Here is a 23,878-nt window from a genome sequence, read left to right as displayed (position 1 = left end):
TTGAATGACGCTCCCTTATAATACATGAAAGATGTAAGTAACAGCATGATACAAAGAACGTCTTTTCAGGAACTTAAATATTGTGAATGCAGAGAAACTTAGTACTGCTTATATAGTAGGCGACATCAGAAGTGACAACACTCCTTCAAAAATAGACAATTTTTGTGAAGATAAGTTTGTGACTATAATACCCACACTGACGGGACTAAATGATGGTGATTATGTTACAGTGACGATTTGCCAATTTACATCCTGGATTGTATCCTGTTTTCCTATATCTAACACACTTTTCTAGCAAATTTACTAAGCTTAACCTTCTTTAGATATAAGACTCTGACAGAATTAAATATATTATTGCCTTCAACTGCTAAAGTTAAACTATCGGCACCACACATGCACACACATACACACACACACACATGCACCCTCCCACCCTTGTTTTTTTAGAGGCGAAACGAATAATTCCCGCACAGTAAATTCTAATGAAATTCATTCAACTGTTAAGTAGGCTACGCACTATTGACCTGCAACACACGGTATACACTTCTGTTTAAAAAGCATTGTCCTTATAAGTAAATGCATGGGTTTTTTACTATGTACAGTTCTTTACAACTTTCTTAAGTTTTACAACGTATTAATATGATACCATATGCGAGTACGCAGAGCAGCAAATTGCAAGTATATAACACTGACGACTGGAATGGCTGACTTGGTTTTTGTTAGGGAATAGTAGGCCTATCATGGTATAGACGGTAAGTTGTTTTCAGTACGGGATATCGAAAGTTTCTAAGAGATGTCGAGAATCAGAATTAGGATCGAGGACGTGATTTGTAACTTCGGAGTTAAGACAGCTCCGATAATGACATTGTGGATGTGACCCGCACCAGGTGTTAATAGGCACTGTATAGTGTACGAGTCCCCTATCATATCATTTCCTTTCTCACTATATATATATATATATATATATATATATATATATATATATATATATATATATATATATATATATATATATATATAAATGAAAATCGTAATGAGTTGGAAAATCAAGAACAGTGAAAAAACTTTCAGCCTCCACCGGGATTCGAACCACGGGCCTCCCGCTCTGTACGCGGACACCCTAACCACTAGGCTATGGACGCTGATTGTATGTCCAGAGGTTCGAAACCGGTAAGGAAGATCGTAATTCCACTGTAGGCGTTTGTCACCTATATCGAACAATACTAGTTCTGTTTTTGGTGACATATTTTGCCCTACTCTAGAGATCAAACATGATGCTATCCAACTCGAAAATCATTTGTGATTCCTAAAGCCGGATCTCGAAAGAGATACTTTGAACAGACTTTATGTTAATGCAATGGAGGTAAACGACAAAGGCAAATGAATATATATAAATGAAAATCGTAATGAGTTGGAAAATCAAGAACAGTGAAAAAACTTTCAGCCTCCACCGGGATTCGAACCACGGGCCTCCCGCTCTGTACGCGGACACCCTAACCACTAGGCTATGGACGCTGATTGTATGTCCAGAGGTTCGAAACCGGTAAGGAAGATCGTAATTCCACTGTAGGCGTTTGTCACCTATATCGAACAATACTAGTTCTGTTTTTGGTGACATATTTTGCCCTACTCTAGAGATCAAACATGATGCTATCCAACTCGAAAATCATTTGTGATTCCTAAAGCCGGATCTCGAAAGAGATACTTTGAACAGACTTTATGTTAATGCAATGGAGGTAAACGACAAAGGCAAATGAATATATATAAATGAAAATCGTAATGAGTTGGAAAATCAAGAACAGTGAAAAAACTATATATATATATATATATATATATATATATATATATATATATATATATATATATATATATATATATATATATATATATATATATATATATATATATATATATATATATATATATATATATACATTAAATGTACTGATATAGATGCTTTAAGGGCAAGAGAGATTGTGATTATTTATAAGTCTTGAGAGTGGGGTGGTGGGGTGGTTGGGTGAATATTGAAAGATAGATATACTAAGATCTTTCGAGCTGTCATGGAGTGGAGGTTTAGGATCAAGAGGTTTATAACGGATTCAAGTTCCGGCACAGATTGGTATCGATAGTGAATTATTGCATTAGGCCTAGTGTTTGCACGGGGTATCCGGGTGCGATTTTTTTTTCCCAAACAGGTTTGCAAGTGTGCGTAAATAGTCGTTCATGATTGGTCGGAAAAGTTACGTCATCACCATAGAAACCTTCACTTCGAGGTTCTGCATCCATTTGTTACAACGAAGATATACCCGTTCAAAATTACCCGTAGCTTTCGTACATATATTTAGATATGTTTGGAATTGGTTTAGACATATTTAGCACACTAGTATTGTATGATCCACTTTTGATCGAAGTTTTCGAAGTGAAGGCATTAATCGATAACATCGCACAGTGAAATTTTCGTACAGGGTACATCACACATGCGCTGTAGGCCCTCACACCAGGGGCGGCGGAACCGGGGGGGGGGGCACAGGGGGCACGTGCCCCCCCCACTTTTCCTCAGGTTAAAAATGTGCCCTTTTTCTACATAAAAATTGAGGTGTCTCAAGTTAGCAAGAGGCCAGGGAACCAGAATGAACACTCGGGAAGGGCTGTTTCCAGCCATCTGAGGGGTTTGTAAAACCAAAAATTTTCTTGTACGCTCCGCGCCAACCGATGGTGGCGCTCCGCTCAGATAGTCGTGCATACAACTTTGCGAATCCTGGCTACGCCCCCGACTTTTAATGAACTTCTGTGGGTCAAACTCAAAGCTATTTCGAATGGAAAAAATTGTTAAGATATTGACAAGAAATAAACTCTAATTCGGAAGATTTCTACATTAGCAACTAGCATGATTTCACCTCATTTTGTCTCAAAAGAAAATTTGTTCCTTGTTTCCCAATTTGCACATTGGATATTGCAGTGCTAGTATGCATATTTTCCTTGAGGGAGGGGGGGGGGGGCGTTGATGGAGTAATGTGTATACGCAAATAAGATGATACAATGAGAGTTATAAAGGGTACTAAATATAAGGGCTGCATCAGTCCAATCGAATTTCTGCAAAGTGCCCTTTGATGTCGGTGCCCCCCCAGATTAAAAGTGCTTCCGCCGCCCTTGTGTAGGCCTATATGTATTATAACTCTGTACACAGTGCAGTGACGGAAATATATCAGACTATACACTATACTGTTTTGCGTATATTCACTCAAGACTCTTGAACTCGCGTCGTGAAGTTTCTTTTAGTGTAGGCCTACCCATTCCACGAAACGAATTCTGATTTCAATAGAACGGCTCACGAATCGTGGATAACGTAAACACGAACCAAGTAGAATGTAGCGTATGTATCATAAGTGAGGTCAACATGTAATCCAAGCATTAAACGCTGTACACAGTGCAGTGACGGAAATATATCACACTATACACTATACTATTTGCGTATATTCACTCAAGACTCGTGAACTCGCGTCGTGAAGTTGCTTTTAGTGTAGGCCTACCCATTCCACGAAACGAAATCTGATTTCAATAGAACGGCTCACGAATCGTGGATAACGTAAACACGAACCAAATAGAATGTAGCGTATGTATCATAAGTGAGGTCAACATGTTATCCAAGCATTAAAAGTAAAGTTAGGGCGTTTGAAGGGAAACCCCTTAACTAGACTCAATCAAGTGTCAGTGTGTAACTCAGTATATGTCTTCGAACTTCCAAGCGATGGTTATTATTTATGCTGACGTCACGAGCAATCTGATTGGCTGAAAACTCCGTAATTGCAAACCTGCTTGGGACAAAAAAATTCGCTATCCGGGTACCCACCCGACGCATATATACCCGGTTCCTAATTTATTAACCGAATCCTACGCAAAGAGTGATGTTTTGTTTTGCAAACCGATGGTTAGGCAAGATTTTCCCATTGACTTAGCGTGGTGTTAGGCTACCATGTGGTCGAAGATAACAGCAATAATGAAAGTATTCCATTGATATCTTATAACTGCGTCACAATTTCAGCGAATTAACAGATGGTTAGGCTATATTTCCCCATTGACTAAGTGTGGTGTAAGGCTACGATGTGGTCGAAAATAACAGCAATAATGAAAGTATTTCATGGATATCTTATACATGCGTCACAGTTTTAGCGAATAAACATAGGGTTAGGCTAGATTTCCCTTATTGACTTAGTGTGGTGTTAGGCTACTATGTGGAAGATATTGAAAGAATTCTCACAATTATTATTTTTTCATTCGTTTATTTCATAGAAGGAAAGAATGACAAGGAAATTTACTACTTTGGGTATTTCTTTATTCGTGGAGATTTTTATTTTAATTATTTCTTTTTTGCTTTGTTTCATTATCTCTCCAGAATATATGAGATGTATAGCAATACAAATACCGAACATGTAGTTTTACTGATATTTTGGATGGTTGTTGTGCTGTTTATCACCTTCCATATACAAAGCAAAAATCGTAGCATATACATACCCAACCAAACAGTAGCTTACGCGGCTATCAGACCTAATCCATCGTCATTCGGCATCACTCGGCACCAACACCTCATCCAAGACAAGATAATATTATCTTTGGAAGAACACGATGACATACACAAATTGTACCAACAAGAAAAAGGTATAGGCTCTTTAAATGGCACTGCCAAAATTCACATTGAATTGATGAACGGTATTTAATAGGCCAACTTGTTCATGACTGTTGTAGTTACAATTGAAACGTTACTAACTATAATGTTTTATAGGTGCGAGCTATTTTATGTTGTATATATTTACAATGAATATGTTGCAAACTATACTGTGTATAGGTGCGAGCTATTTTATGTTGTATAGTTACAATAAATATGTTGCAAACTATACTATGTATAGGTGCGAGCTTTTTTATGTTGTAGTTACAATTGATACGTTGTATGTTGTAGTTACAATGAATATGCTGTTAACTATTCTGTTTATAGGTGCGAGCTATTTTATGTAGTAGTTACAATTAATATGTTGCAAACTATTCTTTTTTATAGGTGCGAGCTATTTTATGTAGTAGTTACAATTGATATGTTGTAAACTATTGTGTGTATAGGTGCGAGCTATTTTATGTTGTAGTTACAATTGATATGTTGCAAACTATTCTGTTTATAGGTGCGAGCTATTTTATGTTGTAGTTACAATACATATGTTGCAAACTTTACTGTGTATAGGTGCGAGCTATATATGTTGTAGTTTAATTGAAATGTTGCAAACTATAATGTGTATAGGTGCGAGCTATTTCATGTTGTGTATAGTTACAAAGAATATTTTGCAAACTATACTTTGTATAGGTGCGAGCTATTTTATGTTATAGTTACAATGAATATGTTGCAACTATACTATGTATAGGTGCGAGCTATTTTATGTTGTAGTTACAATGAATATGTTGCAACTATACTATGTATAGGTGCGAGCTATTTTATGTTGTAGTTACAATGAATATGTTGCAAACTATACTATGTATAGGTGCGAGCTATTTTATGTTGTAGTTACAATGAATATGTTGCAACTATACTATGTATAGGTGCGAGCTATTTTATGTTGTAGTTACAATGCATATGTTGCAACTATACTATGTATAGGTGCGAGCTATTTTATGTTGTAGTTACAATGAATATGTTGCAAACTATACTGTGTATAGGTGCGAGCTATTTTATGTTGTAGTTACAATGCATATGTTGCAACTATACTATGTATAGGTGCGAGCTATTTTATGTTGTAGTTACAATGAATATGTTGCAAACTATACTATGTATAGGTGCGAGCTATTTTATGTTGTAGTTACAATGAATATGTTGCAAACTATACTATGTATAGGTGCGAGCTATTTTATGTTGTAGTTACAATTGATACGTTGTACGTTGTAGTTACAATGAATATGCTGTTAACTATTCTGTTTATAGGTGCGAGCTATTTTATGTAGTAGTTACAATTAATATGTTGCAAACTATTCTGTTTATAGGTGCGAGCTATTTTATGTAGTAGTTACAATTGATATGTTGCAAACTATTGTGTGTATAGATGCGAGCTATTTTATGTTGTAGTTACAATTGATATGTTGCAAACTATACTATGTATAGGTGCGAGCTATATATGTTGTAGTTACAATTGATATGTTGCAAACTATTCTGTTTATAGGTGCGAGCTATTTTATGTAGTAGTTACAATACATATATTGCAAACTATTGTGTGTATAGGTGCGAGCTATATATGTTGTAGTTACAATTGAAATGTTGCAAACTATAATGTGTATAGGTGCGAGCTATTTCATGTTGTGTATAGTTACAATGAATATTTTGCAAACTATACTATGTATAGGTGCGAGCTATTTTATGTTGTAGTTACAATGCATATGTTGCAAACTATACTATGTATAGGTGCGAGCTATTTTATGTTGTAGTTACAATGAATATGTTGCAAACTATACTATGTATAGGTGCGAGCTATTTTTTGTTGTAGTTACAATGCATATGTTGCAAACTATACTATGTATAGGTGCGAGCTATTTTAGTTTGTAGTTACAATGCATATGTTGCAAACTATACTATGTATAGGTGCGAGCTATTTTAGTTTGTAGTAACAATTGTAATGTTTCAAACTATACTATGTATAGGTGCGAGCTATTTTATGTTGTAGTTACAATGCATATGTTGCAAACTATACTATGTATATGTGCGAGCTATTTTATGTTGTAGTTACAATGCATATGTTGCAAACTATACTATGTATAGGTGCGAGCTATTTTAGTTTGTAGTAACAATTGTAATGTTTCAAACTATACTATGTATAGGTGCGAGCTATTTTATGTTGTAGTTACAATGCATATGTTGCAAACTATACTATGTATAGGTGCGAGCTATTTTATGTTGTAGTTACAATACATATGTTGCAAACTTTACTGTGTAGAGGTGCGAGCTATATATGTTGTAGTTACAATGAATATGTTGCAAACTATACTATGTATAGGTGCGAGCTATTTTAGTTTGTAGTTACAATTGTAATGTTGCAAACTATACTGTGTATAGGTGCGAGCTATTTTATGTTGTAGTTACAATGCATATGTTGCAAACTATACTATGTATAGGTGCGAGCTATTTTAGTTTGTAGTTACAATTGTAATGTTGCAAACTATACTATGTATAGGTGCGAGCTATTTTAGTTTGTAGTTACAATTGTAATGTTGCAAACTTTACTGTGTATAGGTGCGAGCTATTTCATGTTGTGTATAGTTACAATGAATATTTTGCAAACTATACTATGTATAGGTGCGAGCTATTTTATGTTGTAGTTACAATGCATATGTTGCAAACTATACTATGTATAGGTGCGAGCTATTTTATGTTGTAGTTACAATGCATATGTTGCAAACTATACTATGTATAGGTGCGAGCTATTTTAGTTTGTAGTTACAATTGTAATGTTTCAAACTATACTGTGTATAGGTGCGAGCTATTTTATGTTGTAGTTACAATGCATATGTTGCAAACTATACTATGTATAGGTGCGAGCTATTTTATGTTGTAGTTACAATGCATATGTTGCAAACTATACTATGTATAGGTGCGAGCTATTTTAGTTTGTAGTTACAATTGTAATGTTGCAAACTATACTATGTATAGGTGCGAGCTATTTTAGTTTGTAGTTACAATTGTAATGTTGCAAACTTTACTGTGTATAGGTGCGAGCTATTTCATGTTGTGTATAGTTACAATGAATATTTTGCAAACTATACTATGTATAGGTGCGAGCTATTTTATGTTGTAGTTACAATGCATATGTTGCAAACTATACTATGTATAGGTGCGAGCTATTTTAGTTTGTAGTTACAATTGTAATGTTTCAAACTATACTGTGTATAGGTGCGAGCTATTTTATGTTGTAGTTACAATGCATATGTTGCAAACTATACTATGTATAGGTGCGAGCTATTTTATGTTGTAGTTACAATGCATATGTTGCAAACTATACTATGTATAGGTGCGAGCTATTTTAGTTTGTAGTTACAATTGTAATGTTGCAAACTATACTATGTATAGGTGCGAGCTATTTTAGTTTGTAGTTACAATTGTAATGTTGCAAACTTTACTGTGTATAGGTGCGAGCTATTTCATGTTGTGTATAGTTACAATGAATATTTTGCAAACTATACTATGTATAGGTGCGAGCTATTTTATGTTGTAGTTACAATGCATATGTTGCAAACTATACTATGTATAGGTGCGAGCTATTTTAGTTTGTAGTTACAATTGTAATGTTTCAAACTATACTGTGTATAGGTGCGAGCTATTTTATGTTGTAGTTACAATGCATATGTTGCAAACTATACTATGTATAGGTGCGAGCTATTTTATGTTGTAGTTACAATGCATATGTTGCAAACTATACTATGTATAGGTGCGAGCTATTTTAGTTTGTAGTTACAATTGTAATGTTTCAAACTATACTGTGTATAGGTGCGAGCTATTTTATGTTGTAGTTACAATGCATATGTTGCAAGTATACTATGTATAGGTGCGAGCTATTTTAGTTTGTAGTTACAATTGTAATGTTTCAAACTATACTATGTATAGGTGCGAGCTATTTTAGTTTGTAGTTACAATTGTAATGTTTCAAACTATACTATGCATAGGTGCGAGCTATTTTAGTTTGTAGTTACAATTGTAATGTTTCAAACTATACTATGTATAGGTGCGAGCTATTTTAGTTTGTAGTTACAATTGTAATGTTTCAAACTATACTATGCATAGGTGCGAGCTATTTTAGTTTGTAGTTACAATTGTAATGTTGCAAACTATACTGTGTATAGGTGCGAGCTATTTTATGTTGTAGTTACAATTGTAATGTTTCAAACTATACTGTGTATAGGTGCGAGCTATTTTAGTTTGTAGTTACAATTGTAATGTTGCAAACTATACTGTGTATAGGTGCGAGCTATTTTATGTTGTAGTTACAATGCATATGTTGCAAACTATACTATGTATAGGTGCGAGCTATTTTAGTTTGTAGTTACAATTGTAATGTTTCAAACTATACTGTGTATAGGTGCGAGCTATTTTAGTTTGTAGTTACAATTGTAATGTTGCAAACTGCGAGCTATTTTAGTGTACAGTACTTGAATAATGGAATTATATTCATGGATCTCTTTATATAGTTCAATAAGGATACCAACTTCGGATGGGCTCGATTTTCGTTCACTTTAATCTGTGTAAAATAAGGGAGGCTTTCAATCACAAACAATGAAGCAAGTGCATCGTCAAGAACATATGCTTTGCAGTGCGTGTGTTGTGTATAATTTATTTATGGTGTGGTACGCCGTCTCAACCATCCGTTGAAAAAAGGTCGCACCGTTTTCACAAAACCGCTGTTAAATTAGGTCTACCGGCAGACGTCCTGGTTGCCGGACGGTATTTCTACCATAAGACTACAACTTTTCTTTCTAACAGACTGAGTGTATCGACAGGTCTTACAAAGTAAAATATAGTTTGACGTTAGCAAAATACCGTGAAGACTGTAGTACGCACCTATATGTCAACATGAGTATATGTAGGTCTATAGTTGTGGACCGCACAGAATTGTCACATTTTGCTTTCCGATTTCATTTATATCTTTCAAATAATTATTGACGAAATTGTCAAGGCCTGCTTAATACATTCGACGTAGGTCATTAAACTCGTGTGGTAATTTTCCATATCTGCCAACATTTGCGTTGACTATATAGGCCTATATTAAATTCAAGTATATTTCTTACAAGGATGAACCCAACAATTTCTAAACAAGTATGCATATTCCACGGTCTACAGTATAATCTTTGATTTTACAGGGATAGAAATGTCAATTCTCCTAATATCCTGTGTTTATATTAGAAATTTGTTGTCGATGATGTTGTTGTTGTTGCTTACAAAAGCCGAATCGATCCAATTTAGCTCAACCCATTTGTATCATTCAACAGATACTGATAACTGTTCTACAGATATTGTTAATTGTTCAACAGATATTGCTAATTGTTCTACAGATACTGATGACTGTTTTACAGATTTTGATAATTGTTCTACAGATATTGCTAATTGTTCTACAGATACTGATGACAGTTCTACAGATATTGATAATTGTTCTACAGATATTGATAATTGTTCAACAGATACTGATAACTGTTCTACAGATATTGATAATTGTTCAACACATATTGATAATTGTTCAACAGATATTGCTAATTGTTCTACAAATATTGATAATTGTTCAACAGATATTGCTAATTGTTCTATCGTTATTGATAATTGTTCAACAGATACTGATAACTGTTCTACAGATATTGCTAATTGTTCTACAAATATCGATAATTGTTCAACAGATATTGCTAATTGTTCTACCTTTATTGATAATTGTTCAACAGATACTGATAACTGTTCTACAGATATTGCTAATTGTTCTACAGATACTGAAAACTGTTCTACAGATATTGTTAATTGTTCAACAGATATTGATAACTGTTCTACAGATTTTGTTTATTGTTCAACATATATTGATAATTGTTCTACAGATATTTATAATTGTTCAACAGATTTTGCTAAATTGTTCTACCGTTATTGATAATTGTTCAACACATACTGAAAACTGTTCTACAGATATTGCTAATTGTTCAACAGCTTTTGATAACTGTTCTACAGATATTGTTAATTGTTCTACAGATACTGGTAACTGTTCTACAGATATTGATCATTGTTCTACAGATACTGATGACTGTTCTACATATATTGATAATTGTTCTACAGATATTGATAATTGTACAACAGATACTGATAACTGTTCTACAGATATTGTTAATAGTTCAACACATATTGATAATTGTTCAACAGATATTGCTAATTGTTCTACAAATATTGATAATTGTTCAACAGATATTGCTAATTGTTCTATCGTTATTGATAATTGTTCAACAGATACTGATAACTGTTCTACAGATATTGCTAATTTATCTACAAATATTGCTAATTGTTCAACATATATTGCTAATTGTTCTACCGTTATTGATCATTCTTCAACAGCTTTTGATAACTGTTCTACAGATATTGTTAATTGTTCAAAATATATTGCTAATTGTTCAACAGATACTAATAACTGTTCTACAGATATTGATATTTGTTCAACAGATATTACTAAATTGTTCTACCGTTATTGATAATTGTTCAACACATACTGATAACTGTTCTACAGATATTGCTAATTGTTCTACAGATATTGCTAATTGTTTTACAGATACTGATAACTGTTCTACAGATATTGATCATTGTTCTACAGATACTGATGACTGTTCTACATATATTGATAATTGTTCTACAGATATTGCTAATTGTTCAACAGATACTGATAACTGTTCTAGAAATATTGCTAATTGTTCAACACATATTGATAATTGTTCAACAGATATTGCTCACTGTTCCACAAATATTGATAATGGTTCAACAGATATTGCTAATTGTTCTATCGTTATTGATAATTGTTCAACAGATACTGATAACTGTTCTACAAATATTGCTAATTGTTCTACAAATATTGATAATTGTTCAACAGATATTGCTAATTGTTCTACCGTTATCGATAATTGTTCAACAGATACTGATAACTGTTCTACAGATATTGCTAATTGTTCTACAGATACTGAAAACTGTTCTACCGTTATTGATAATTGTTCAACAGATATTGATAATTGTTCAACAGATACTGAAAACTGTTCTTCAGATATTGCTAATTGTTCAACAGATTTTGATTATTGTTCAACAGATATTGCTTAATTGTTCTACCGTTATTGATAATTGTTCAACACATACTGATAACTGTTCTACAGATATTGCTAATTGTTCTACAGATACTGAAAACTGTTCTACAGATATTGATAACTGTTCTACAGATATTGCTAATTGTTCTACAGATATTGCTAACTGTTCTACAGATATTGTTAATTGTTCAACATATATTGATAATTGTTCTACAGATACTGATAACTGTTCTTCATATATTGATAACTGTTCTACAGATATTGCTAATTGTTCTACAGATATTGCTAACTGTTCTACAGATATTGATAATTGTTCTACATATATTGCTAATTGTTCTACAGATATTGCTAATTGTTCTACATATATTGCTAATTGTTCTACATATATTGCTAATTGTTCTACAGATATTGCTAACTGTTCTACAGATATTGCTAATTGTTCTACATATATTGCTAATTGTTCTACAGATATTGCTAATTGTTCTATCGTTATTGATAATTGTTCAACAGATACTGAAAACTGTTCTTCAGATATTGCTAATTGTTCAACAGATTTTGATTATTGTTCAACAGATATTGCTTAATTGTTCTACCGTTATTGATAATTGTTCAACACATACTGATAACTGTTCTACAGATATTGCTAATTGTTCTACAGATACTGAAAACTGTTCTACAGATATTGCTAATTGTTCAACAGCTTTTGATAACTGTTCTACAGATATTGTTAATTGTTCAACATATATTGATAATTGTTCTACAGATACTGATAACTGTTCTTCATATATTGATAACTGTTCTACAGATATTGCTAATTGTTCTACAGATATTGCTAACTGTTCTACAGATATTGATAATTGTTCTACATATATTGCTAATTGTTCTACAGATATTGCTAATTGTTCTACATATATTGCTAATTGTTCTACATATATTGCTAATTGTTCTACAGATATTGCTAACTGTTCTACAGATATTGCTAATTGTTCTACATATATTGCTAATTGTTCTACAGATATTGCTAATTGTTCTACAGATATTGCTAACTGTTCTACAGATATTGATAATTGTTCTACATATATTGCTAATTGTTCAACAGCTTTTGATAACTGTTCTACAGATATTGTTAATTGTTCAACATATATTGATAATTGTTCTACAGATACTGATAACTGTTCTTCATATATTGCTAATTGTTCTACATATATTGCTAATTGTTCTACAGATATTGCTTATTGTTCTACAGATATTGCTAATTGTTCTACAGATAGTGATAACTATCCACAGATATTGCTCATTGTTCTACAGATATTGCTAATTGTTCTACGGATATTGCTAATTGTTCTACAGATTTTGATAACTGTTCTACCGTATCGGATACAATACAAAATGCTAGGATTGACTCGTTCCCACTGGTAGCCCTCGCAAGCTTCCCAAGGTCTGGTAATACATGGACACGTCATATTTTACAGATCGCTTCACAGTATTACACGAGCACAGTGTACTGGAAAGCGGAACGTCATAAGCCAAACGCTCCGTGTGAGTAAACCTGAAAATAACGTAATGCAATGATTGTTTGTGCAGGTTTTTTTTTTAACTTGAAGTAATCAGATGCGGTCTCATATAGATGCGCATTTAAATAAAAATATAAACAAAAACAAATTAAAATATGGTTTTATTCAAATGTTGCATCCAATTTTCTACTTGCAGGTAAGAATGTATCCATCTCTTCAGTATATTTATTGGTATAAGACGACAGCGACGTAACCAGGAATTTGAAAGGGGGGGGGGGAGCATTTTTTGCGATTGATATGGATTTTCAAAGTTGTAGGCACGACTATCTGAGCGGAGCGCCACCATCCGGTTGGCGCGGAGCGTACAAGAAAAAAAAACCCCAGATGGCCGGAAACGGCCCTTCCCTAGTGTTCATTCTGGTTCCCTGGCCTCTTGCTAACTTGGGACACCTCATTCAATATCACTTTTAAACCCCAAAAAACAAACGAGTTAAAATAGTACGTAATTCAATAATACATAATGTATTAAAATTAGGTACACAAGGGCGGCGGAAGCACTTTTAATCTTATTTGCGTATACACATCACTCCATCAACGCCCCCTCCCCCTCCCCCCCCCCCCCCGTCTTAGTAGTCTTACTTTTCAACTTCTGATACTTGTAGATACAAAGATAGGCCAGAAATGTCTTTGATACAACCATAGCCAGTATTTGTCTTTGATACAACTGTAGCTAGTAAATGTTTATCGAAAAGGCTGTTTTGGAACTTGGAACGCCGATCGTGACAACAACAGGCAACAAAGTGCTGCAGCTCTATACATATAAAGTCTGTTAATCAACGATAGGCTTATTTGACTGTGGAATGTTCTCAACTGAAATTTTATCTGCGTAAACGGGTTCTTAAGTAGATGTTAAAAAACTGACAAGATCGTATCCTAGTCTTTTTCGGCGGGTAGAGTATTGAATGAAACGGCACGCGATATGAATGACAGCCTAGATGACAGAAGAATAGGTCACCTAATTTAGCCATAATCTTGCTACGTTCATTTCAATAGTTTTTCCTGTCTAGACTCTTAAACTCGTCCAGCAAGCTTATGGATTTGAATTATGGGTGTTTTAATAAAAAAGATAACTTGGCCAAAAAAAGTGTAGGCCCGGGCCTACAGTGCTACATACTGGCTACGTCCCTGATAGTTCTAAATTAGGATTAGATCTCTTACTGAAATATCGCTGACCTAATAAGGTGATCAAGAGTACAAGTTTTATGTAGAAATAGGGCACATTTTTAACCTGAGGAAAAGTGGGGAGGGGCACTTGCCCCCTGTGCCCCCCGGTTCCGCCGCCCTTGAAGGTACATGTACAGAGTAGTCTTACTTTTCAACTTCTGATACTTGTAGATACAAAGATAGTCCAGAAATGTCTTTGATACAACCGTAGCTATAAAAGAAGGCGAGAGCTATCCGACGATTGCCATCTGATGCAAATTTCTCAAGTGTTTTCTCAACTGAAATATTATCTGCGTAAACGGGTTCTTAACTACATGTTAAAAAAACTGACAAGATCGGATCCTATAGTCTTTTTCGGCGGGTAGAGTGTTGAATGAAACTATCGTGTTACATACTGGCTACGCCCTGATCATATGATATCAGTATCAGCAGATTTTGTTTCCTGTTTAAATTCTTTTACATGTTCTTTTACATAATATATCAGAAAGACAAACATAGTGCTCTTTTACAAGTTTTCCAGTAGGATGATTCTTGTTTATTGTCCAATGTCTGGAATTTAATACATTTGACGAACTTAACTGATGGACAATATAAACTTTCATATTTTGTAATACAGCCAGATATGCAGTGGCCTAAAAACAAATATCGTTATCGCAGTGTATTAGCAGTGTAATAATTATTTATAGGAAGTGCGTATCACTGACGTACGATTGCTAGCTTAGTTTCATAACATGCTGTTCGTGCAACAACTTAGGACGACTCATTGAACGAACGTTGTCGACGTTGTTGTGCATACAGTTTCGTGACATTCCATAGAGTGCGGTTAGGTAGGCAATATGTATTTTATTATGCAGTGGCCAACTGTAGGCTTGTAATTGGCTATAAGCTAAATTTAGCTAATTGCATCTGCCAAATTAAGTAAGTAGTTGAATCAGTAGGCGTGAATGTTACTACGATTACAATCGAGTTAACGGAGCTGACGAGTATTCAAGATCAAAAGAGCACTGACAAAATACCATGCTAAAAAAACGACAGTTTAAAAAAAAAATCGACACTGAAAGGGGGGGAGCGGTCGCTCCCCCTGCCCCCCCTGGCTACGTCCCTGTAAGACGATGAGTTGGTTTATGCCCGTTATGAAAAATGTTAGTGAAATATTAGGTTAGCTATTTTTTTTTTGTCAAAGTTGGTACAATTTCCCTGTCAGTATATTATAGCTACCGATCTTTTAGATCGACTATTTTATTTTTCAAAAGAACTATTTTTGATATGTAGAAACAGTGATCGCACGAAGATGTGTGGAAATTTCATCGCAATCAAGATATAAAGAGTTTATATGGTTTTCAACACGTTCTCATGACGGTAGTGTTGATTTGTTGTCACGGAAACGGTATAGAGCCTATATGGGCAAAGATGTACTAACTTTAGACCTGGAATGGAGAAACACGCCATCTTGAAGATGATTATTTGGTCTTTCTTTTTTATTAACGCTAACTATTTTTAACCTTGAAACAGATTTCAGAGGAGGCGAATACGATTACAATGAGAAAAGGGGAATCTGTACCAAGACCCACTCAGGTGATAAAGAGGTTATTGATTGCTTCTCTGCGGGAGCCATCTTGATCATAAGGAACCCTCGGAAAGTTGCTGTCTCGAATGTTATGCACCAAAAAATCACCAATGAAGATTCCAGGGACGACGAACTGAGAACACGTGTACAACATATTCGAAATAACACTGGTAAGTGACATGATGGAACTAAGACATTCAATAATGAATGAAATCAATTCAACATATATACGTCAAATCACTATCTTGTTGAATAAAATTCTGAAGATAAATATGGAATGTAATCAATCAATGAACTGACTGCAATCTGTAAATACTTAATGGAACCAAAACAATGACTTCAATTCCTTTATAGTATACTGACCGACGTTAATCAAAAGACAAGTTCAACGAATAACTTGAACACTCAACTTTGTAAGCTTGTTGGCCCTGAAATCTTCATTTTCTTTTTGTATACATATAATTGAATGATCAACAGATTCAAGTCCATGGATGTGGAATGAAAAGTTCAATCAAGAGAAGTAATTGCTTAATACTACATGACTTCAATTAGCAGAACCTAATCCATATCCATGATGATGATGATGATGATGATGATGATGATGATGATGATGATGATGATGATGATGATGATGATGATGATGATGATGATGATGATGATGATGATGATGATGATGATGATGATGATGATGATGATGATGATGATGGTGATGGTGATGGTGATGGTGATGATGATGATGATGATGATGATGATGATGATGATGATGATGATGATGATGATGATGATGATGATGATGATGATGATGATGATGATGATGATGATGATGATGATGATGATGATGATGATGATGATGATGATGATGATGATGATGATGATGATTACCTTACCACCTGGTAATACTTATCCAGATATATTTCCCTAACACTTAAGTTGGTGTTAACTTCTAAATGCTCTTTTATGAGATATATTCGTATTTATATCTAATATTTGATTCCTATTTCAGATAAGTGGCGCAGCAGGTCCTTGGGCATAATAAAAAGATGGAAGAATTTGTATACTTCGTGGATTGAACACGCAAAGAGAGTTCTGGTTGTCCATTACGATAACTTATGTGAGAATACATACGATGAATTAAAACGGATATTAAACTTCCTAAATCTTCCAATAAATGGATATTACATCCAGTGCGCTGTTGATTTAAAACCATGCCACCTTCATGAATATTTTGATTTTCAACCTGATTATCCTGATGAGTATGATGAGTTAATCGACAAATTGAATCAAACTTTGAAAGATAAAAAACTGCCTCCTCTCCCGACGTACAGCGATCATCGATCAAGATTCATCGACGATCAAAATAAACATGAACCGAGGTCAACTTGAGACAAGGCACGTGACTGCCGCTGATTGACTTTTTAACCAAACTTCATTTCCGGTTTCATACTAACACAAGTAAGAGAGTCTCTGAGAAATCTTTCAGGAGAACCTGTCAGCTTTTACGAATATCGATCCGTGGGATTGCATCTACTGATCGCAGCCCGATTGAAGAATCAGTTCTGTTTTTACCTCCATGGTCCTATATACGCACCGAAAACTTTGGCTGTCCATGCCAAAATTTGCTGGAGGCGATCTTTCATCGATGGAAAATTAGCCTAGAGTAAATGGATTGCTCATTCAAGATGATGGGTTGTTTGCCGGTTTCTTATCAATTAACTTGTAAATCAATCACCCGATACTCATAGCTAGTACAGTAACTATACTGTTCATGTTCCACAACCGTGCATCAGTAACTACTGCGCTGTGTTCGTAACACGGTAACATGTGTTACAGGTGGCACAGTAATAACTGCAAAGCTGTTACACGTTGAACTACGAGTCCGAAAGTTTAATTTGCGAGGCGGCTGCGTAACGAAGACTACTCCCTAGCCGTACAATATGGAGTGCATGGTCGGGTTATTTTATGCTGCAAGCGAGATTCAGATTGTAGCCTAACTTTTTTCTAATCGTATTAGTAAATCCATTTGATTGAAACATTCTTTACGGACAGGTGAGTGTGCAAGTCTCAAATAGATACAAAACAGATACACAAAATGGGACCTAAGGTGGGGGAGGGGGAACCTAGATTAGCCTTATGGGTAGTTCCACCTCTAAATTAGGCCTTAATATAGTAATAGTCTACCACGTCAAATACTCATAGACTCCTTGTCCAGTCGCGCAGTTATTTGTCTTACATGGGAACGTGTATAACAGCTTTGCAGTAATTACTGTGCCACCTGTTACACATGTTACCGTGTTACGAACACAGCGCAGTAGTTACTGATGCACGGTTGTGGAACATGAACAGTATTACTGTACATTATTATGAGTATCGCCGGGGTGAATCAATACAAATTATGGATCACAGCCTTTGTTAGTTCTTCTTGGTTATTATGGAAGGTATGCGAGTGTGTTCACTGCGGATCAGTTGCACTAATATACATACCGATAATTAACACAAAATATATTGATACTTATTTACCTCCTAGATAAAAGGATTTTCTGGTGGCTAAAGTTGATTGCTGAAAAAAATGCTGAAAATTTGCTGAATCTAACTGTGAAAACCACATCCTTTTAGTAGTTTACATTGCGATGATATGAATTATTAAAATTTAATGATATTTTGTAAATTCGTCTGGCAACAACAGAATGTATGATGTCATCAGGGCACTTCAACTGAGAACGTCTTTCAGGGGCGGATCCAGGGGGGGGGGCCGACCCGGCCCCGGCCCCCCCTTTTTGGAAATCAGTTGCGTTTTTTTTTATGTGGGAGTACTTCAATTTCCTAATAGGCATAACTTGGTGAAAGAAAAGCCTAATATATATCCAGCTGCTCTTTCCTGAAACGCGATCGTTTTTATTCCAAATTTAAAACTAAGGCAATTATCAGGCCTACGCGACATCACGTATTAATTAGATACGGCTCAGTACTATAGTGCTGACTATTACTGTCAGGGAAAATCAATGCACAGTTAGCAAGTATATCATAATTATCTGAATGAAAGGGGGTGTAGGCGGTTTTACACTATCTAACGCAACGTAGTCGCCAAGAACCTGAAGTATTTTTAAGGGAGGGCCCGAGGAACATGAACTTATAGCATGCTCCTCGTGGTGAAACATAATTGCACCTATTAGGTGAATTGAGTGTACTGTTAATAGTAGGAGAGACTAGTGTAGGTTCTTATGACCAACTAGACCGGTTTCTGCTCTCAAACTTTATAGGAGGAGCTTCATCAGTAGTAGCTTTTTGAATTTTTTATATTCGGCCTGGGCGTCTCGTTCTCAAAATGCATCTATTTTCTGTGCACGAGTTTTTATGGACTCATAGTGCAGATATAAGAGCATCTAAAAGAGCTTCGTGTGAACCTTGAGAGTCAGCTGATTCTTCGTTAGTATTAAACCTTGAGTTAACAAGTAAATCTTTGAGATTTTGGGCCCTTTTGTAGGCTAGAATCGGTTCTTTTGGAAACAGTTTGGATAATTCCGCGTGCAGGGGCGTAGCGAGCGGGGGGGGGGGGGTGTGGGGGTGTCACACCCCCAATAATTTGGTCGCTGTCGGCAAATTTTGGGTCTGTCGGCAAAAGGAGAAAAGGTGAAGAGAGCGGAAGGGGAGGAAAGAAGGAAAGCTGAATAGAGAAAAGGAGAACGGGAGCTTCTTTATCGGTTATTTCGATTTTCCAGTTATTCATCTGATAAACTCATTCACCAATCCAATCACCCGACGCCTGCAAGTTAAAAACCTCTCGACAAATAACTGATAATGTCACGGCCGTCAGTATAGCTACTGTAGCCAGGCTCAGCTAGACGAGTGCCAGATTCGCCGGCAACTCAGTGAAAGAAATGGAATTAAAGGCTTCCGTATAGGCCGCAGCCCATGAGTCGTGCTATCGTGTGACAACGTGTTGTTATTATCCTCTGTTCAGAATGACGTCATCGCAGATGTCATTCGTTCTCCGTGGAAAACTTAAGGACACGGCTCACGAATTGTACACAATTTTTAACGTTTCTCGCTTGTATATCAATGAATGTTGTTATTTCTCATTACCGGAAAGTCTTCTGAACATTTTCATCACGAAGTTTCACTATTTCAACGATCGGTGAAAGAGAAAACACAGTTCGATAATTGGTCCCAATTAATTCTTCTTCTGCCGACTGCCATAAAAATAATATCGAAATGGAAATTCTACGGTGCCAAATTTGACTTAAAATATGCACCAGATTGCATCTAAGGACGTTTCAAAAATAAAAAGTTTCCAAAGGGGAGGGGGACACCCCCTCCCCTTAGACCCCTCCCCCATTTCAGTCACCACTTCCAGATCCGTCGGAAAATCAAATCCTCCATACCCCCTCCCCCCAACAATAAAACCTTCGCTACGCCCCTGTCCGCGTGTTGCGAGATTAAGTGCCAATGTTTCAAAAGTACATTTTTCAAATGCGTGGTTTTGATATGGGGTGTATAGGTAAGCTTGAACACCATTGGTGGTTCCTTTTGTTTAGGTTTGGTAGTGAGGTATTGCCCACGGTTTTCAAATTTTATGCCTTTCGTGGCTGAGGCAATTTCCTCTTTCTTATAGTTACGGAGTAACAGTTTCTCTGTGAACGCATTCTTTTTCTGTAAGAAATCAGTCTCATTGTTACAGAGACGTGCGTATCGTAAGACTTCCCCTTTAATGAAGCCTTTAAAAGTGGCAAGTGGGTGTGCAGAGTTTCTGTCGAGGTATTGGAAGGTTTCCGTGGGTTTGGTGTAGACTTTGGTGTCTAATAACCCATTGGTTTCAAACCTTGGACCTTTGAAGATTTTCAAATCTAGGTATGTTACCTCGGTGTGTAATATTTCTACCGTAAACTTTAAGAAGCGGTGAATTTCATTCAACCTGTTTACTAGTTGTTCAAGTTCCTGAGGTGAACCGTCGTAAAGCAATAGAATTTCATCTCTATAGCGGAGCCATTTTAAGATTTTATTATCTGTCGGTAAAATCTGGTTTTCCAGTCTATGCATGACGATATCACAGATTTCCGGAGAGGCTTGGCTACCCATGGCGCAACCGATCTTTTGTAGATAGAATTGGTTATTGAACTCGAAACAGTTTCTTGTTAAAAATAAGTTCAATTAGTTTGCGCATGGATATGGAAGATATTTTATTTATTCCATATTCGCTTTTTTCCGCCTTTTCATAGACTTCTTGACATATATCTAATGCCTCCTCTTGGGGAGTATTGGTATACATGGCGACGACATCGAGTGTAGCAAGTACTACTGCTTTTGGTAAAGGGGTGGCTTCCACAATTTTCAGAATGTGATTTGTGTCTTTCACACAGGTGCTTTGTTTTAATACAATAGGAAGCAAGAAATAGTCCACAAATTCCGATATTTTTTCGGTCGGTGATCCGTTTCCGCTTATTATAGGGCCCTCCCTTAAAAATACTTCAGGTTCTTAGCGACTACGTTGCGTTAGATAGTGTAAAACCGCCTACACCCCCCTGTCATTAATAAGTATATCATAATTATCTCATTGAATATATCTTGTTTTATGTTTTTTCTTAGGGTGAATCTGGTGTCATAATTTTCGCGCAAAAGAAAAAACGAATCGACGCAATAATAGTGTATCCATTGTACATGCACTGTTGAGCGTTGTTAAATATGTGTCTATAGAGAAAAAATATGTGCACAAAAAAGCGTGTCTGCAACGTTTCTGGTTTTTCTAGTTTTTGGCGAAATGTTTCACCATTTTGCATCTAAGCACTCACAATTAACCAAAAGTTTCCAAGGGGGAGGGGGGGCAACCCCTCCCCCTAGACCCCTCCCCCAGTACACAGATCACTAAAGTGCTACCATCGGGATGTCGGCCCCCCCTTTCTCAAAATCCTGGATCCGCCCCTGTCTTTGTTTTTCTTCATAATTTGTCATCATTTCTTCACAAATAGAAGGAACATTTCTACCATAAAGATACATTTTGAAGAAGCTCTGAGTACAGAGAACTTTGACAGCTATGCAACCATTCCAAACGTATCAGGTTTTAAGCATAAATCAACAAGTAGATTATATAGCCTAAGTTAAGCTTCCAAAGAGCATTTGCCCAGATGACATCACAGGCCCCTATACTGTGATCCAACTTCCTGGAGTAGTTGAGGGCTTAGCCAGTCAAACCAGGTTACCACTTTTCGTGTTAGGAGCAAGAAATTGAGATGGCGTTTTCAACTAGCAGTGTGGAATATTTTTCTCAACAATATGAGTGTCACATTATTTTGACACCAGAATATCCATATAAATTGGCTATATCAACAATAGATGGCCGTATTATGAAACCAATAACATATCAACATCAGAACTGTTATGCTTATAGTACGCCTAAATATAACGAATTGCATTGATTGCGTCCAGACTTTCTGTGAAGAAGGGAGATGGTGTCAGAACTGGGTGGATTGATCACCAAATGTCTACTCAAGATTATAAATGCATCCCCAGTCAGGTATAGCACTTCTATTATGTGTGGTCGTGAAAAGATATTGAACACCGCATTGTAGCATAATGGAGTCTTGGGAAGGTGAGGGGATGGGCCGATGGGGGGTGGGGGTGGAGGAGACTATAAGGTAATGTACAGGTTCTAGTTTTGCATTCTTATTCAATTTCTTGAATATTATTTAATATCATTGCACAGGGAAAGGAAAACGTGTTATATAAATCGCAAAAGGTAACGATGGTTGTCCCCCTAATAGCAACTGAAGGCTATACAGTCAGGCACATTTTTACGTGCATATGTCCCAGGCCCAAAACTAGGGAGGGGGTGGGCTCTATCAAAGTACTAGATCGGTGCGTTATATAGAGGGCATTTAAAGGTTCACCGTTCTGTTGAATTTGGTTACGCTAAGAATCTTTTGGTTTGTTAATAGGATTAAGGAACTACGGACACCTAGCCAATTTGACCCGTAGTCAGTGCATGTGTTGAGTTTGGTAATCTCGTTCAAAATCTATTGAAATTTTTCGAAATGCAAGATTTTCCACATTTAAAGCTTTGATAATCTGGAAATATGTGCAAACTCTGACGTGGGAGGGCTGCGCTCATCAATATTTCTTATTTTAGCCCTTTAAAACCCTAACTATACAAGCCCACATATAGCATCGAATAATGTGTTCAAAGAAGACAATGACATACTTCAAAAAGTCGCCCTAGGCACACAAACCTGTGTTCAGTCATGTTCTTGAAACGAACGCTGTGAACACAAAGGCAGTCACTCCCTATACATTACCAATGTACATAATTAGCTTATGTTTATTCCTAAATAAAACTTGAATTGAGAAAAGACTTGTTAAATGGTCAATCTGTGATAGATGTTGATGGGAGTTGCAGCTATTTTCATGACTTATCATGATATAGGCGTGATTAGGACAATTTTGTTCACAGGTGTCCGTAGACCTTAACCTATCTGGTCTTCGTACTTATGAGGTGATATTATTGTCAGTCTTTACGTTTTCTGCTTGTATACTCTGTCTGTATTTCGCCTTCTTTCTCCCCCTCCCCCCCCCCCCCATCACACATGGTACCAACCTGCTCTGCATGCCAAATGTCAATGAATACAATAGTTTGGGTTTTTAAGGACAGTCTATATCAGTATAGCTTGTCCCAAACTATATAGGAATTATTATAGCATTATAGCAATTGACTCGTATGCACTAGTATAGAAATAAATCAGATTGTGTATAATTG

At 35.9% G+C, this 23,878-nt stretch overlaps 1 protein-coding gene across 1 annotated transcript; it reads left to right on the top strand.

Moving 5' to 3' along the window:
- The first annotated feature begins 612 nt into the window (after positions 1-612).
- On the top strand, positions 613-23,853 carry LOC139967766 (sialate:O-sulfotransferase 1-like). Its single transcript, XM_071971833.1, has 5 exons — positions 613-752; positions 4,397-4,659; positions 13,183-13,371; positions 16,083-16,307; positions 17,141-23,853. The coding sequence occupies exons 2-5, from the start codon at positions 4,407-4,409 to the stop codon at positions 17,518-17,520; spliced, it is 1,047 nt and encodes a 348-aa protein (XP_071827934.1). The 5' UTR covers positions 613-752; positions 4,397-4,406; the 3' UTR covers positions 17,521-23,853.
- Positions 23,854-23,878: the final 25 nt, after the last annotated feature.

This window comes from Apostichopus japonicus, chromosome 5, assembly GCF_037975245.1.
Source record: "Apostichopus japonicus isolate 1M-3 chromosome 5, ASM3797524v1, whole genome shotgun sequence".
Lineage (NCBI taxonomy): Eukaryota > Metazoa > Echinodermata > Holothuroidea > Aspidochirotida > Stichopodidae > Apostichopus > Apostichopus japonicus.
Note: the sequence above shows the minus strand (reverse complement) of the source record. Positions and strands in the feature narration are given on the sequence as shown.

Bases quoted from the DNA above. Each gene is read 5' to 3' on its own strand.
- LOC139967766 (XM_071971833.1), top strand. From the start codon at position 4,407: ATGTATAGCAATACAAATACCGAACATGTAGTTTTACTGATATTTTGG. The intron at 4,660-13,182 runs GTATAGGCTCTT...ATTGTTCTACAG, and splicing joins ATTGTACCAACAAGAAAAAG to ATTTTGATAACTGTTCTACC. The intron at 13,372-16,082 runs GTGAGTAAACCT...ACCTTGAAACAG, and splicing joins TCATAAGCCAAACGCTCCGT to ATTTCAGAGGAGGCGAATAC.